The sequence below is a fragment of the Drosophila yakuba genome, chromosome 2R (assembly GCF_016746365.2).
Source record: "Drosophila yakuba strain Tai18E2 chromosome 2R, Prin_Dyak_Tai18E2_2.1, whole genome shotgun sequence".
Lineage (NCBI taxonomy): Eukaryota > Metazoa > Arthropoda > Insecta > Diptera > Drosophilidae > Drosophila > Drosophila yakuba.
In genome coordinates this window covers 4,910,432-4,924,334 of record NC_052528.2, presented here as the reverse complement: position 1 = coordinate 4,924,334, position 13,903 = coordinate 4,910,432, and the positions used below count along the sequence as shown (strand labels likewise).

General features: G+C 45.0%; 5 protein-coding genes across 8 annotated transcripts; 2 read left to right on the top strand and 3 right to left on the bottom strand.

Annotated features, from left to right (window-relative positions):
• The first annotated feature begins 99 nt into the window (after positions 1 to 99).
• LOC6529345 (zinc finger protein 160) lies at positions 100 to 6,535 on the top strand. Of its 4 annotated transcripts, none has more exons than XM_015196695.3 (13): positions 101 to 653; positions 712 to 823; positions 886 to 1,302; positions 1,365 to 1,514; positions 1,573 to 1,686; positions 1,760 to 2,128; positions 2,892 to 3,617; positions 3,688 to 3,867; positions 3,926 to 4,021; positions 4,196 to 4,231; positions 4,317 to 4,592; positions 4,744 to 5,650; positions 5,709 to 6,535. In XM_015196695.3, exons 1-13 carry the CDS (start codon positions 273 to 275, stop codon positions 5,911 to 5,913), a joined length of 3,969 nt encoding a protein of 1,322 aa, XP_015052181.1. In that variant the 5' UTR covers positions 101 to 272; the 3' UTR covers positions 5,914 to 6,535. The 4 variants fall into 4 exon arrangements, with proteins under 4 accessions (XP_015052179.1, XP_015052181.1, XP_002090350.1 ...); XM_002090314.4 differs by having other exon boundaries at positions 4,741 to 5,650; XM_015196693.3 differs by lacking the exon at positions 5,709 to 6,535 and having other exon boundaries at positions 100 to 653; positions 4,677 to 4,967.
• Positions 6,336 to 7,477, bottom strand: LOC6529344 (tigger transposable element-derived protein 6). The gene is made up of 2 exons (XM_002090313.3): positions 7,213 to 7,477; positions 6,336 to 7,147 (listed from the first exon to the last, which is right to left on the bottom strand). The coding sequence occupies exons 1-2, from the start codon at positions 7,323 to 7,325 to the stop codon at positions 6,583 to 6,585; spliced, it is 678 nt and encodes a 225-aa protein (XP_002090349.1). The 5' UTR covers positions 7,326 to 7,477; the 3' UTR covers positions 6,336 to 6,582.
• A 249-nt stretch (positions 7,478 to 7,726) lies between these two features.
• Positions 7,727 to 10,591, top strand: LOC6529343 (zinc finger protein 175). The gene is made up of 6 exons (XM_002090312.3): positions 7,727 to 8,501; positions 8,565 to 8,870; positions 8,928 to 9,119; positions 9,175 to 9,276; positions 9,332 to 10,010; positions 10,065 to 10,591. Exons 1-6 carry the CDS (start codon positions 7,808 to 7,810, stop codon positions 10,318 to 10,320), a joined length of 2,229 nt encoding a protein of 742 aa, XP_002090348.2. The 5' UTR covers positions 7,727 to 7,807; the 3' UTR covers positions 10,321 to 10,591.
• A 10-nt stretch (positions 10,592 to 10,601) lies between these two features.
• On the bottom strand, positions 10,602 to 11,235 carry LOC6529342 (NADH dehydrogenase [ubiquinone] 1 alpha subcomplex subunit 6). The gene is made up of 3 exons (XM_002090311.4): positions 11,028 to 11,235; positions 10,836 to 10,951; positions 10,602 to 10,782 (listed from the first exon to the last, which is right to left on the bottom strand). The coding sequence occupies exons 1-3, from the start codon at positions 11,155 to 11,157 to the stop codon at positions 10,654 to 10,656; spliced, it is 375 nt and encodes a 124-aa protein (XP_002090347.1). The 5' UTR covers positions 11,158 to 11,235; the 3' UTR covers positions 10,602 to 10,653.
• A 444-nt stretch (positions 11,236 to 11,679) lies between these two features.
• LOC6529341 (DNA-directed RNA polymerases I, II, and III subunit RPABC1) lies at positions 11,680 to 12,512 on the bottom strand. Its single transcript, XM_002090310.4, has one exon. It carries the CDS (start codon positions 12,420 to 12,422, stop codon positions 11,790 to 11,792), a length of 633 nt encoding a protein of 210 aa, XP_002090346.1. The 5' UTR covers positions 12,423 to 12,512; the 3' UTR covers positions 11,680 to 11,789.
• Positions 12,513 to 13,903: the final 1,391 nt, after the last annotated feature.

Genomic DNA, 13,903 nt, shown 5'->3' with positions numbered 1-13,903 from the left:
CTGAAAATGTGATGGCGCGAAAGAGTCGGCCTATCGATAGACGCTGCACATCGACCGAAGTCGCAGCCCTGGTAATTGTGTGCCAGCCCTGCAGCACAAAACACCAATGCCAAACAACCCTGTCTCCCCAATTTATTTCGACGCGACGCGAGTGGAGAAAAACAATCAACTTTTATTTGCTAAGACGTGATAAATTGTGGCGCTTCACCAGCTAATCGCTTCGAACGGACCGCTGGCGATACGGTTGCCACCAGATGAGCATCTCGTGAACGATGGCGCTGAACAAGAGGAAGAGCCCGTACTCGGACGAAATTTCGGGCGCCGAAGTGGACTACAAGTTGTCATGTCGCTGCTGCTTGAAGACGAATGTGGAGTATCTCAAACTGGACTCGGTGGCGGTTGCGCGCAGTCTGGACCCGGCGGACGCTTCTGAGAAGATCCCGCTGCTCCGTTGCCTGCTCTTCTGCGTGAGCGCCGAGAATACGCCGGAGCTGCCGCAAAACATCTGCATCGAGTGCAGCAAAAGCCTGCAGATTGCTTACTACTTCCTTCAGAATGCCCTGCGTGCTCACGAGATCCTGTGCCGGAAGCTGTGTCCCAAGGTCTCAAGGAGACTGAATGGCACTTTGGCTCAAGAGTCAGCGCCTGCAGAGGTGTGTTGCCCTAAATGGTCGCCTTTCCAGCGTACAATATTATGTTTTCTCCTTTCAGCCGGGGTCCGAGAGGACACAGCTCCTGAAAACAATGCGGCACGAGTGCCAGGTCTGCGGAGAAGTGGTTTACAATCGCCTGGAGCTCAAACAACACATTCGTCAGCATGCAGGTACAGTTTGAATTTCGCCACAACCGTAATTTATTTAACTTGAAATGAAAATTCTTTTCCAGAGGGTCTGTCGTACAACTGCAAGCTGTGCAGTTTCACATCGTTGAAGCAACGAGTTTTGTTCGAGCACTATGTTACCATGCATAACATGCCCCTTAGCCAGGCAGAGGAGCACGTTAAATCAAAGCATTACCCAACGCCAAAAGAAGAAGAGCTCAAGGCGGTTTGTACGCTTGAGGACATGGAGTTGCTGATACCCACCGTACTAAGGCCGGAAGACTACGTTCAGCCGCAGCCTCATATAGATAACGAGCAACTGCAAGACATCGAGCAGCAGCTGGCCGTCAGCATGGGTGAACCCGCACCGGCAGTGGACACCCTGACCTCCACCCTTCCGCCCATGGATACGCCCAATGTTAGCATCGGCACTGAGTACCTCGTTCTACCCGATGGTTCGCTGCAACAGGTTAACGGAAGCGGTAAGTTGAGCGAGCGAGGAGCACATTATTGCAAAATGAAAAACTCAATGATCTTTTTTTAGGCGTGGTCATCGAGTATATTGACGATAGCAAACCGAATAATTCGGCCAACGTCAATATAAGCCTACAAAATCTGCTGTCCAGCCAAAATGAACCAATGGACATCGATGTCAACGAATTAATCGTGGAGGATATGATGCCGCAGATAAAAAGTAAGGTCCTTTTCCGAGACTTAAAAACCCGTTTCTACTTATTTTTGTACGCTTACAGTCAAGGCAAAACCAGCCGCCAGCGGAACATCCATTTACAAGCACAAGTGCAAATTGTGTCCCAAAGCATTTTCCACTGTAGCGCGTCTAAAATCTCATCAGTTGACTCACAGCAGTTAGTTTATTCCACCTTCATTAACAGCCGTCGTTTATCATACCCGATGACTAATTCACTCTCTTTCAAACAGATCTGCCCAAATTTTACTGCGACCAATGCAATTTTTACTCACTGCGCAGCGCCGATCTTGTACAGCATTACAAGATGGTCCACCATCGGTTTGATGAAAATGGCAAGTTCGGAAAGGATCAGGCGCAAGTTACAGAGTCCCGCGTCTACTCGTGCGACATGTGTCTGTTTGAAACGTCCACCGTTAGCCAGTTGCGAATGCACTACAAGGAGCGGCACACGGTGCAACCCACGGAGGTGCAGCTGCGTCCAAGTTGGACGGGCGAGCCGGCAGCCAACCCTGCCCCAACAACACCGAGAGGCGTTGCCGCCAAGCAGCAGACTCCAGCTACGATATCAAATCACATCGACATCCCGTTGGGCATTAAATGTGAGTCTTGAGATCGTTTTAACCAGGGCATTTGAACTGGTATCAGCTTTCGCCGGGTTTTTGGACAGTTATGAAATTATTCGCAAATGAAAATTCTCGCTGCTTTTCGTTACTTTAATGAGTATATTTTGTTATTTTTTTTTTTTGAGCTTTTAACTCACTTTGTGCAATATTTTCTTTTTTTAATTTTTTTTTTTTGCGGTAATGTTGTGACAAACCATAAACCAAAATTCGACACAGAAGTTAAATTGAATGTTTATCCTTGAAAATATAGATCATAGCAATCAAATTTGAAATTGTGAAATTTTTTGTACATACAAACTTAGCATAACACCGTGTACTTTTTAATGTATCGTGTATATCAAGGCAATGTCCTCTTTCTAGTAAATTGATGCTCATATCATAATGGCAATTAGTTTTTTGGCATTAACTATCGGGTAGGATTGGGGAATCCCTTTAGCCATCGCGCTGATGAAACTACAAAAACGTTGAGGCCTTTATTCCATGTAAATAAGAGCAAATCGATTACAAGTGGAGGGATTGTGGACTTTCGGTAAGGACTTTGAAGGAGCAGTTTATCTCGTTTTTGATAATAAGTAAATGTTCTTAGTTACCGTTGTTGTTTTTAAGTTACTCCAGCCTGCACTCTAACCAAATTTGATTTAAGTCCAACAGTTTAAATTTGTACACTCGTTTGAATTCCCCGGCTTTCCTTTAAATATGTTTCATATTGTTGGCGTGTTTGTAATGTAATATCTTCCAGATCCCTCTGCTGTTGTGGAAACGCAAGCGCCAGTGCAGCAACCGGTACATCAACCAATGCTCAACCCAGTGAAGCAAATAGAGCCGGTGGCCACAACATCGACGACCATCACTGAATCGGGCGACATCAACGTAGTGGTAGATGCGACGCCGCTCTTCTATGCAGCAACCTCCAATTCCCTGATTGTGACGAACCCGGCGCCAGTGACAACGGTGGTGGAATCCACCGGAGAAGCCGGCAACCATGCATTTGGAATCTTTCCCGAAATCTCAGAGGGCAATTTGCCGGTAAACGAAGCCGTACAGCAGACACCAGCAAACATATCTGGCAATTCGATGTTTGGCGACATGCAGGACTTCATTGACAACACCGATGTGGCTGCCATATGCACAATTCCTGCGGATGATATGCCCGTTGTGGATGGTGATGACATCGTGATTGATAATAACAATATCAGTCTGGACTTTGATGCCGAGAATTTGTTCGAGGACTTCGAGGAGGAAGAGGACGCAGTGGGCGAGGAAGAAGACGACGTCGAGAACGATGACGAGAATGACAACAATGATGCTGCCACGGATCAAAATCTGCTGCTGACCAGCGACGATGATGATGTGGACGACTTTGATGACGAGCAGTCGAAGCATCTGCAGAAGCCCTACTGCATTTACTGCAATAAGAAGTTTACCAGCCAGTATAAATTCGAGAACCACATGTTTATTCACCGAGGTAAGTCAGCTGACTCGGTCACATAGCTCTAGTAACCCAATACTTATGCACATATCTGATTCGTCTTCAGGCCTGGCCCCCTATCGCTGCGAGTTGTGCACCAACCTTTACAACATGAAGCGACTGCTGATCAGACACTACAAAACTGTGCACAAGAGAATGCCCACGAGGGACATGGTCCAGGCGAAGGGTGATAAGGTTTCCGTTGCCCGCACCAACATCGAAAATCTGTATCCTGGCAGGATAAAGAGTAAGCTGCATGTAGTATAATTCAGTTTACAGCATCAGCAGTTTCTATTTACCTTCAGAACCAATGCTCATGTGCGCCAAGTGTCCGTTCGAGTGCGAATCAGATTCAGAGATGCGCAAGCATCTGAATGCCCACCATGGGATTAATGAAGGAGGTGAGTAAACAATATATCAACAAATGTGAAGCCATACTTGTAGTTTTTCTATCATTAATGATTATATTCATTCCAATTATTGTCAATTAATAATTTTATTAAAGGTATAATTTATATTTATTCCTATGTTCTTATGGAATTTTTCTAATATGATCAATTATATTTTCATTTTAGTATCCGAGCATGCAAACGAAGTGTTTATCATTCGCAGTAAGTAATTCTGTTATTTTGATTGGTTTAGAAACCATTTACTTCTTTATGGCTTTATATTAATACCTCTTAAATCCAACAACAGAATTACCATTTGAATGCCCGCGCTGCATTCGGTCATTTGCTGCTAAGACCACCCTTAGTCGACACCTGCAGCGCAGTCATTTGGTGGACACAATTATAGAGATGCAAGTGCCGCAAAGCGAGGAAGCCACCACGACGACCATGGCCACATCATCGTTAACTTTATCTGGGCCAGAAAACCCGGTCATAGAGGATAGCCAGCATAATGAGATGATGCAGACGGATGTTGGGGCTGAGAAGATGACGACGGCTGCTTTAGGCAATGGCGATGGCAATGGTAAGAGCCTCAGTAGCCTTGCACGAATCAACTCAAATTCCCATTCCAACTATGCCCAACACACGCCAACGCATAATTCAAAAGATAATCTAAAAACGCTGTTGTTCGGCGACGAACAATGATCGTTGATTGTTGTTGTACTCACCAGAAGTAGCCGGCAAAGATGATGGATCAGGAGAACACGCGGAACCGGCGGTGCTAGAGGAAGAACTGGATCCCGTAACATTGGACGCAGCCACCGCGGTGACTACAACAGCAATAGCAGCAGCAATATCAGCGGCAGCTGCAGCGGAAGCGAATTCGTCAGAGTCACCCGTTACAAACACAGCTTCATCGTCAACTACTCTCTTTCCGACGCCCACACCGTTTGATTTTGAATACGACATAATGAGAGACGAAGCCCAGCAATCGTCGCCAAATATCCATGACGTCTCCAAAGCCTTTAGCGACAATGCCTCATCCAGCAGCCCAATTAATGAAAGCGACAAACTGCTGTCCACCACTGCCCTGGAAACTTCGCCAGCAAAGGGTTTACGCTCCAACACCCGTCTGCATCGCTCATCCATTTACGTGTGTAAGCTCTGTAGCCAAACATTTGACGAGCTGGGCAAGCTGGTCAAGCATGAAATGGAGCTACACTCCAGCACGGAACGATCTCGGTGGGGCTATCAGCACAAGTGTGCCATCTGCAATACATCGTATCGCACGCTCACGTTGCTCAAGTTCCACATGAAGCGACACAGCAATCGGAAATCACAGTGCAAGCTGTGTCCCAAAACCTTTGTAACAATCGCAGAGCTCGAGCGGCACACGAAGGCCAAGCACAGCAAGGATAAGACGCTTCGGTGCTCTTTGGATGGCTGCCGGAAGACTTTTGCCTTCAAACACCATTTGGTACGCCATCAAAATGCCTCACATTTGAGCACACGGTACATATGTCCCGTTTGCAATAAGGAGGAGCAGTCCAGTGTGCATTTGAAGAATCATATGAGCGTGCACAAAGGTGAGATAACCTACAAGTGCCCCAAGTGCGATCGCTCCTATTTGCGGCGTGGCAGGTGAGAGATTCCATTTATAATCGTTTGTAAGCCTTCTAAAATCACCTCTCTTACGCAGACTCGCAAGCCATGTTGTCCTAATCCATAACTTGCATCTCACCACCGAAGAGTTGGATAAAATCTCATCCCAGGCTAAGCGCCAGGCCGAACCTAACGATCTTAAAGACACGATGCCCCGGGCGCACCTGGGCCGTCGAAAGGATGTGGGTTGTGCAAGAGAAGAAAATGGGGAGCCCACAGGAGCTGATGATAATTCCAAGTAGTTTCAGTCTACGCTCTTACAATCAAGCAAAGTAATCGCACAATGTACAAAGTTTGATATAGTCTAAGTACTGTTCCTCTCCATCGTTTTAGCGCATCTAATGTCTTGAAGTTTTCCTGTTAAGTTGTAGACTAAGCCATTAAACACAATCTCTCATATAAAATTAGCTGAAATACAGACGAATGATCATTTATAGACAGATAGATTCCAGCCAGTGAAAGTGAAATTTTCAATGTATTATGTGGAGTCAAAAGTAGGCTTGCACAAATGGCTACATGCAACTTACGGATTCGCTTTAGACATAACAATCCGCAACCATCTCACCGTCTCAAGGTGACAGTAATTAATCCATTCGATTCCCAAGCATGATTGAGGCAACCTCTACCAGCTGGCTCTGTAATGGCCAAAGAGAAACGCTTCACATATAGTGTTTAAAATTCTTCATTATATATATATATAATTTTTTTTTTGGCAAGCGGCCCTTATGAGTCGTGTATTTTATATAATTACGAGCAATGTCATGGATAGAATAACCCAATAGTTTTAAAGAAAGAATGATTAGTAATCTTCAACGATGTTATACTTATAAAATAAACATACATTAAATAACTTTTACTACTAGATTCGACCAAAATTTGTATTTATATTGCATTTATATTGCCTGCTTAGGTCAAGGAAGCTCCTTCTTAAAAATGTTCCACTTCCAGCTCCACTGGTTTTCCAGGCTGAGCAACTGCTGGTAGGAAACATAGTCATCCTTAGCGAATTCCTTTAGGCGGGCCAACTGCATCATAGCCTCTTCGGTGGAGTAGATAGGCTCTATCAAAGTCACGGGATAAGGCTCATCACAATCATCCTTATTCGATATGGGTTCGCTTTTGACCAGAATGGCCTCGAACTCCTGTAGATCCAGGCTGTCACCGGTGGCATTGTAACCGATGTTGTGTCGCTTCCGCCATTTCTCCAGCCATCCGGAGGATGCGGAGAAATTGGAGTAGCCCAGTTCCACCGCTATCTGCTTGGCCTTCTCCCGGACCATTTCCCCTGATATGGGTATGTTTTCGCTCCGAACTCGCGAGAACCAATCGAAGCACATCTCATCGATCTGGGCGCCCCGCTGACTGAGGGGATTCCTTCGCATCTGGTTCATTTTCAGTTCTCCGGTCAACAAACCCTCTTTAATCGACTGTTTGTGCTTCAAAATGTCTGCTGCTTGTGTCTTCCCAATGTTGAATCTGCAGAAATTCGTTACTTTTACTTATTCATTTGTATGTATGTATGTATCAAGCATTGACCTTACCTCTTAGCCAGATCCCGAACCGTTAGCTTATTTCGCTCCTGGGACCGGATTACCTCCATTTTCTCCTCCAAAGTGAGCAGTGTTCTAGTTTTCCTGACTCTTCCCGGTAGCATATTTGGAGACGAACATTACTAGTGAGCGATGAACACTATTTCTGTCGAAATTGGTGGAACTCGCTGCAAAATTAGACAGTTTTCTTGTCCGCTCAATGGAGTGTCCGTCCGCCCACATATACTCGGTGCAGTGTGACCAGAGCGAAAGCACGTACAAATGCGAGGGCGTATGCAAGTTTTTTTTAACGGGGGTTAATGGGCGATAATGAACTTATTATTTTTAATTATTTCTAAAGAAAACTTGTCCAGTATTGTAGCTATTTTTGAAAGCGAACCGCAAAGGCTATAGCCTCTGAACCATTTTTAGATCAGCGCCTGTAACTCAAAATTTACTGCCCGAACGCAACAGCCTGTATGCTTATTGTAATCATGTAATAATGTAATCATGCAATACCTGCAAATAGGCTCCCATAAGAAGTGAATTAACCCCGGACTCCTTTGGGTACGCCCTTGAATCTAAAAATACGCTCCTGGCAGCCGGCATGGGAACATGTGTGACTCGAGACACGGTCACACTGCTTTTGATCACAAAAGAGCGGTATAAAATACAATACACATTGTTTGCCGAACATATTTTGAAACGCCTACCACAAACTGATAATCCAGCGCAGAGGAGCATCTTGATCAACCGCAGCGCCATGGACGCTGCCGTACCGGGTCCCGCGCTGCTGGCCATGAACAAGCTGAACAAGGGCTCCAAGTGTCGAGCGTGTCTATCGGTGGACCGGAAAACCGTGCAGTTGAGCGCCGAGGTGCCCAACCTGCAAAAAAGTCGGACCTACGCTCAGAGCCTGAAGCAGTGCACCAACCTGGACCTGCGGGTCATTAGTCCAGGTGGCTACCTGTGGCCCATGCAGATCTGCGTGCGGTGCTGTCGCGCCCTGGAGGTGGCTATGCACTTTGTCGAGATGGCCCTGGAGTCGAATCTCAAGCTCCAGGCCGAAGCTAAAAGCATAAAACTGCCTAGTCCCACTGGAGAACTTAAACGGAAGGCCAGCAACGAAACGATCCCCTGGAACCAGTTTAGCCAGGAGTTCGAGCAGTTTGTTGGGGGCTACGAGGGAGCGACTACGGGTCCCATCGAGGAGAATGTCCTCTACATGCGAGGAACCAAGGTGCCACGACTGGATGTCGACGCTTCATCGAGCAGCAAGAGGGCGCCGAAGGAAGATGAAGGTACCCTTCTTGATTTCTTACCCTAACATGTACCCTAACATACATAATTTCACCCCGGAAAAGTAATTCTTTTTGATGTCAAGTACGACACCAATGATCTGGAGGAGGAAGACGAGAACGACGGCTCGGATGCCAAAAACAATGAGACCTTCTTTGAGAACAGTATTACACCTGGAGAGACTGTTATGGTCGTATCCGTCGCGGAAAAAAATGGTGAGAATAATAACAATTACAGTATCAATAACAAAAACGGCGATGTGACGGATGAGGAGTGTGACCTTATACAACGCGCTCTGGAGATGACTCTAAACGACGACGGTTGTAGCCAAAGTCCCAAGAAGGACCCCAACAATGAAACTCAGATGAAATGTAAGTATATCTAAACTATTTATAGACTTTTCATAGTTATCAATTCCTGCTTTCTAGTTAATGGAATAGAGGTCTCATCTCCACTCTTAATTAAGCTGGCCACGACTAGCAGTACGATGGCCAATATACCCATTCTGAAATGCAACATCTGCCAATACTCGCATACCGATGCGGAGCAGCTACAAATTCATTACAAAAGTATTCACAAGATTTCTATGATCGAAGACGATATAATTGGTCTAAACAAAAGTGAGCTGCTTTTTCTATTTACTTCCTTGCACCGATCCTATGAGTTTTGTTTCAGATCAAAACTTCAAGTGCCGACCTTGCAATAGTTATGAGACGAAAGACAGGAATGAAATGCAGAAGCATCTCATCGAACACCACAAAATAGATGGTGATTTTGGTAGGCTTTAACATTCGGACTAGGAGATCCATTACTCAATGTGTTTATCCACCAGAAATGTACTGCTATATGCAGGCGAATTGTCCGGCTTGCGACAGGATCTTTAAGGATCAGCGGTCGGCCAGGAAACATTACACCAGGGTGCACACTCCAGTGCAAATTGCTGTGTCGCCAACGGAAACATACGCCTGCACGGCATGCGACAAGGTGTTCAACCAGAAGGCCAGCCTGCACAGCCACCAGCGTTTCTGCCAGGTGAAGGATGTCGTGCACTGCAGCTTCTGCGATCAACAGTTTAACAGCATGCGCAAGTACGAGCTGCACTTGCAGCAACTCCATGCCGTGGAAACAGTACACGAGTGTGAGATCTGCCGGCGGAGCTTCAAGAGCGCCGAAACCCTAACCATGCATCGCAAGCGGCACTCGGAGAGGCACTTTCAGTGCAGTGAGTGCTCGCTTAACTACGTTAACTCGGCTGAGTTGCGAGTGCACTACGAACGAGCTCACGTCAACGATGAACCAGTGAGCTGCTTAACCTGTGGCAATCAATTCCAAAACATGACCTTGCTACGCGAGCACGAGCAAAGAAGTCACCAGAAGTCGAAGGTCTGGCGCTGTGAGGTGTGCAACTTTGAGACGAAGACCAGGTGGCGAAGGCGTCAGCATCAGTACGAGCACATGGATTACCCGTACAAGTGTCAAAATTGCACCAGCGAGTTTGCTGATCGCAGCAAGTACGTAATTTAATCTATCAATGGGACCGAAATTCCTAACTATGCCTGTTTCAGATTCCGCCAACATTCCAAGAAGATGCATGGCATCGAGCTGAGCGACGAGCAGTTGGCTGAAATGTTTCGCGAGAAGAAGGGCTACACGAATCGTCACGATGCATTTAACAAGTCGATCAACTCGCTGGAGATTCCAGGCCTCACGGAAGACTGTTTTACAGAGCTGGAGAGCCTGGGCGTGGATTATGACGACATAACTACAGATCTCTTTGCCAGCTCCGCCACTCTGGACAACCTGCTAAATTTAATACCTTAAAAACCGGCGAAGATCAATCTACCTGCATAGAATTTACAAATTGAAACGGCACAAATACTAGCTGACGAGAGCAAGAAGACTGTCTGCACTTTACAAATCGCCCTAACCGAAATAGCATTAATACACCACCACTGTTTAAGTTTGAACAACTATTTTGCTCAACAAATTTAGATCTGAACATTCATATATATGTATTCACAGTGAAACCATGATATTTTTGAAGTCACAATCTCAATAAACAAGGACACACGCGTTTCTGAAGCGCACAAAACTCCCTTGGGTTCGTTTTACACTCTGTCGGAGTTTGTATTTAAACTATTTCAATTTCAATAACTAATTAACGCCCTGGATGAATTTTGAGAGGAAGTCGGTGGGCTTGGGTTCCTGCGACTCTTTCCAGTAGCGCATGATATGGCCCTTCTGTTTCCAGATCTCCACGGATTCCTTAAGCTCCATTTGGCCCTGCGTAAGAGGATATGATGACCTTCAGCATTTATCTTTGAGGATGGTTTTACCTTGATGACCAGCATGTCGATCACCCGGATGTCGGTCACATTGCGATGCTTTACGAATTCCTCGCGAAGCTTGTCCCGGCACTGTTCCACGGACATGGGAATGTCGTAGTCCATGACTGCAAGGGTATGGATGGCATTATATGGCGTCGGGATACGGATGCGCACTCTGATGACATAACCAGGAACACTTACCGATGTAGGGAATCTGGCGGTACCAGGCCTTGTACAAATTGAGGGCACGCTTGCGGGCCTCCTCCCGGTCCACGGACAGGATGGGACGCACCTGCTGCACGGCTCGCTTCACGGCTTCACGTCCGGCCATTTGATTTGTTTTTATTTCTTTCTGTTTTTCCTACGACCGAATTGCTTCAAGCAGAACAGTGTGACCGCAGCTCAGTATGCACAAATGGACAAAAGCAAACTCTGTTAAAATATTTTTAAGAAGCTGTTCTTTTTTATTTTAATCAATAAACATAAATGATAAAAAATTATTTTTGTATTTGTTTCAATACAAAATGCTTTTTGCTTATAAATTTTGATTTCCCTTAATTCCTACGGTTTTTCTTTTATGAAAAAGATAACTTGAAATACCCACAGTAAATTTTGTAATGTAAAAAAAGTTTGTAATTGATTTCCTAAGCGCTCCACAAAGAAACCAATAAAAATTCGCTTTGGATCATAATTACTTGTTTAAACTAAAATGCTACTTTAATTAATTTTAGTTTGCCAACTTGTAGTATTTTTTATAGTAAGTAAAAGAGATGAGACTTCCAACTAATTCTTTACTTTAGTAAATTCCTAATATTCAAGGAAGTACTTTTTTTTGTTACCCAAACAAGAATCGTCGAAAAGATTGCGATTTATTAATGTATACAACTCGCTGCCTTTTCCTTAAATCATAGAGTTCTTAAAATACGTATAATGATCGGAAGTCGGTGGTTCAAAAGTCCAGTATCAGCACACCAATCGGTAGGATATGTACCGCCCCGCCGTCTCAGAGGAACGGATGATCTTAACCACCTGGCCGCGCTTGAGTCCGAAGTATCGGGCCACGGGATCGCCCGCCTGGATCCTCATCAACATGTTCTCCTTCAGTTTGTAACGGCTCAGCAGCTCCTGTTTTTCTTCGACGGTCATGACCACGTGCTCCGGGACCAGTTCGTGCTCCGTGATGTTGATGAGCAGCTCGGATTCGAGGAACTGCTCCAAGATGTACTTGGGGGCCATATCCACGAGAGATTGTTTGGCGGAGGGCGTCATTCCGCCCTGAACCACAACGATGGCCCGGTGGATGTTCTCTTCCTGCATACGGGTGCAGTACGTCTTGATGGTCTTGATGCCGATCTTTGGCTCCTCGGGGAAGAAGACAAACATCTGGTCCGTGGGATCGTCATTGTGGGCCACCAAAACTATCAAATCGGAGCGAGCAGGCCGCTTTTCGCTGGGCTTGTCGCCAAACATCTCCTTGAACTGCTCCAGAGTCTGGTCCAACTCGTCTTGGGTCACCAGGTAACCCCGATCGTGGCTCAGCTGCATGATGGTCTTGCGAATGCGCCACAGCTTGTAGGTTTCCGCTTCATCGTCCATGGTTATTTGCAAAAATTTACAATTCCTAAATTATAAACAGAGCACGCGGATGAGATAGTAGGACCGGAGCATGCCGCTGCCAATAATACCATGCGACAGCTGCAGTAAATACGAAAGAGGTTCATTGGTCGCATATTTAGCGAATAGCGAATACCCAAACCGATTTATAAGAGTGGTACAGCACTGTAATTAAAAAAATGTTAACATTTTTGGAATGGAAAATGGAAAAATTTGCACCGTAATTAAAAGCCGCAGTTTCTTGCAAGCTTGCAAGTAACAAAAAAATTGATTTTTTTTTATTTTGGCTCACTATTTTTACAGCAGAACCCTTTAAAAAAAAGGAATAAGACCATCGGCTGTTCCACTGTGCTTATAAAGGGCACCTTGTACGGAGCGACCTGTAGAACCCAAAGGGTACGGCGAACTTTGTACGGGGTACCGTACACGAGACACCTTGTTTGGAGCACCGTGCTCGGATCACCTTGCATGATTGCATCTGTAGAATTCAAGGGCTAATAGACTTATTGGAAGTTAAATTGAAAATAAAACGAAAATTATATATTTATATTAACCGATCGCTGGATAGACAGACAGGTCCAAGCAATTCTTACGAGTGATTCAAATTCACAAGTGCATTTTTTTTTTGTAAAGGAAGAAGGTACACGTTTTGTATTTGGTTAAGAAGATCTATGATCTGAAAATTTCGATTTTGTTTCCGACTGCTTAGGTTTAAACATGTTAGACTTTAAAAAATTTATTATTGGTCCAAAATAAATTAAAGTTTTAAGATATATTAACCCAATGGATATCTGACAATGTCTTGTGGTTTTCCATTTTTAATTATTTTCCACACCCATTTTTAATGCAATCAAAATGTGATAAACATATATGTATGTATATATGTACATATGTACATAACATATGTATGAACTCACCAGCTCACGTTTTGTGACCCCGTAATGAACCCAACTCACTTTCCTTCCAATATTCTACGTGCAACATTCAATTAGGACGCAGACGGGCAAATAATATGCTGCGGTGGCATGCCGCTCTTCTTATCCTTTGTCTGCGTGCCGCTCACTAAAAATGCCGTTAATATTTCCCAGCCCGCCGTTCCACACATTTTCCATCCTATTTCCCACTGCCGAGTGCAATTATTTGGAACATCATCGGGTATGACTTTCGCATCCGCACGTCGCCGACGCACCATCGTCAATGACTGACAGTTTATTTAATAGAAAATTCGCCATGTGTATGGGAGCTGGTTTGGCGTTTGTTTTCCAAATAGTTTTTCCTCGACGGCCTCATACGACCGCGAACGGCATTGACAAATTGTGCAGAAAATATGCATAATAAATGAAGCCACGCACTTTGAACTTTTGCAGTTATTAAAAGCGGGGGGCGTGTAGAATTCCTCACGAGGACATGACTGAATTTAAAGACACTAACAATAAATTCTGGGTAAGTGGATTATGTTTCTT

What these genes read in the sequence shown, in the direction of transcription:
- LOC6529345 (XM_002090314.4), top strand. Translation starts at nt 273, where the DNA reads ATGGCGCTGAACAAGAGGAAGAGCCCGTACTCGGACGAAATTTCGGGC. An exon ending in GTATCCTGGCAGGATAAAGA is followed by an intron (nt 3,868 to 3,925) that starts GTAAGCTGCATG and finishes ATTTACCTTCAG; the next exon opens with AACCAATGCTCATGTGCGCC. An exon ending in TCCTATTTGCGGCGTGGCAG is followed by an intron (nt 5,651 to 5,708) that starts GTGAGAGATTCC and finishes TCTCTTACGCAG; the next exon opens with ACTCGCAAGCCATGTTGTCC.
- LOC6529344 (XM_002090313.3), bottom strand. Translation starts at nt 7,325, where the DNA reads ATGCTACCGGGAAGAGTCAGGAAAACTAGAACACTGCTCACTTTGGAG. An exon ending in GTTCGGGATCTGGCTAAGAG is followed by an intron (nt 7,148 to 7,212) that starts GTAAGGTCAATG and finishes GAATTTCTGCAG; the next exon opens with ATTCAACATTGGGAAGACAC.
- LOC6529343 (XM_002090312.3), top strand. Translation starts at nt 7,808, where the DNA reads ATGGGAACATGTGTGACTCGAGACACGGTCACACTGCTTTTGATCACA. An exon ending in TATAATTGGTCTAAACAAAA is followed by an intron (nt 9,120 to 9,174) that starts GTGAGCTGCTTT and finishes GTTTTGTTTCAG; the next exon opens with ATCAAAACTTCAAGTGCCGA. An exon ending in CAAAATAGATGGTGATTTTG is followed by an intron (nt 9,277 to 9,331) that starts GTAGGCTTTAAC and finishes TTTATCCACCAG; the next exon opens with AAATGTACTGCTATATGCAG.
- LOC6529342 (XM_002090311.4), bottom strand. Translation starts at nt 11,157, where the DNA reads ATGGCCGGACGTGAAGCCGTGAAGCGAGCCGTGCAGCAGGTGCGTCCC. An exon ending in CCGCCAGATTCCCTACATCG is followed by an intron (nt 10,952 to 11,027) that starts GTAAGTGTTCCT and finishes ATACCCTTGCAG; the next exon opens with TCATGGACTACGACATTCCC. An exon ending in TCGACATGCTGGTCATCAAG is followed by an intron (nt 10,783 to 10,835) that starts GTAAAACCATCC and finishes CCTCTTACGCAG; the next exon opens with GGCCAAATGGAGCTTAAGGA.
- LOC6529341 (XM_002090310.4), bottom strand. Translation starts at nt 12,422, where the DNA reads ATGGACGATGAAGCGGAAACCTACAAGCTGTGGCGCATTCGCAAGACC.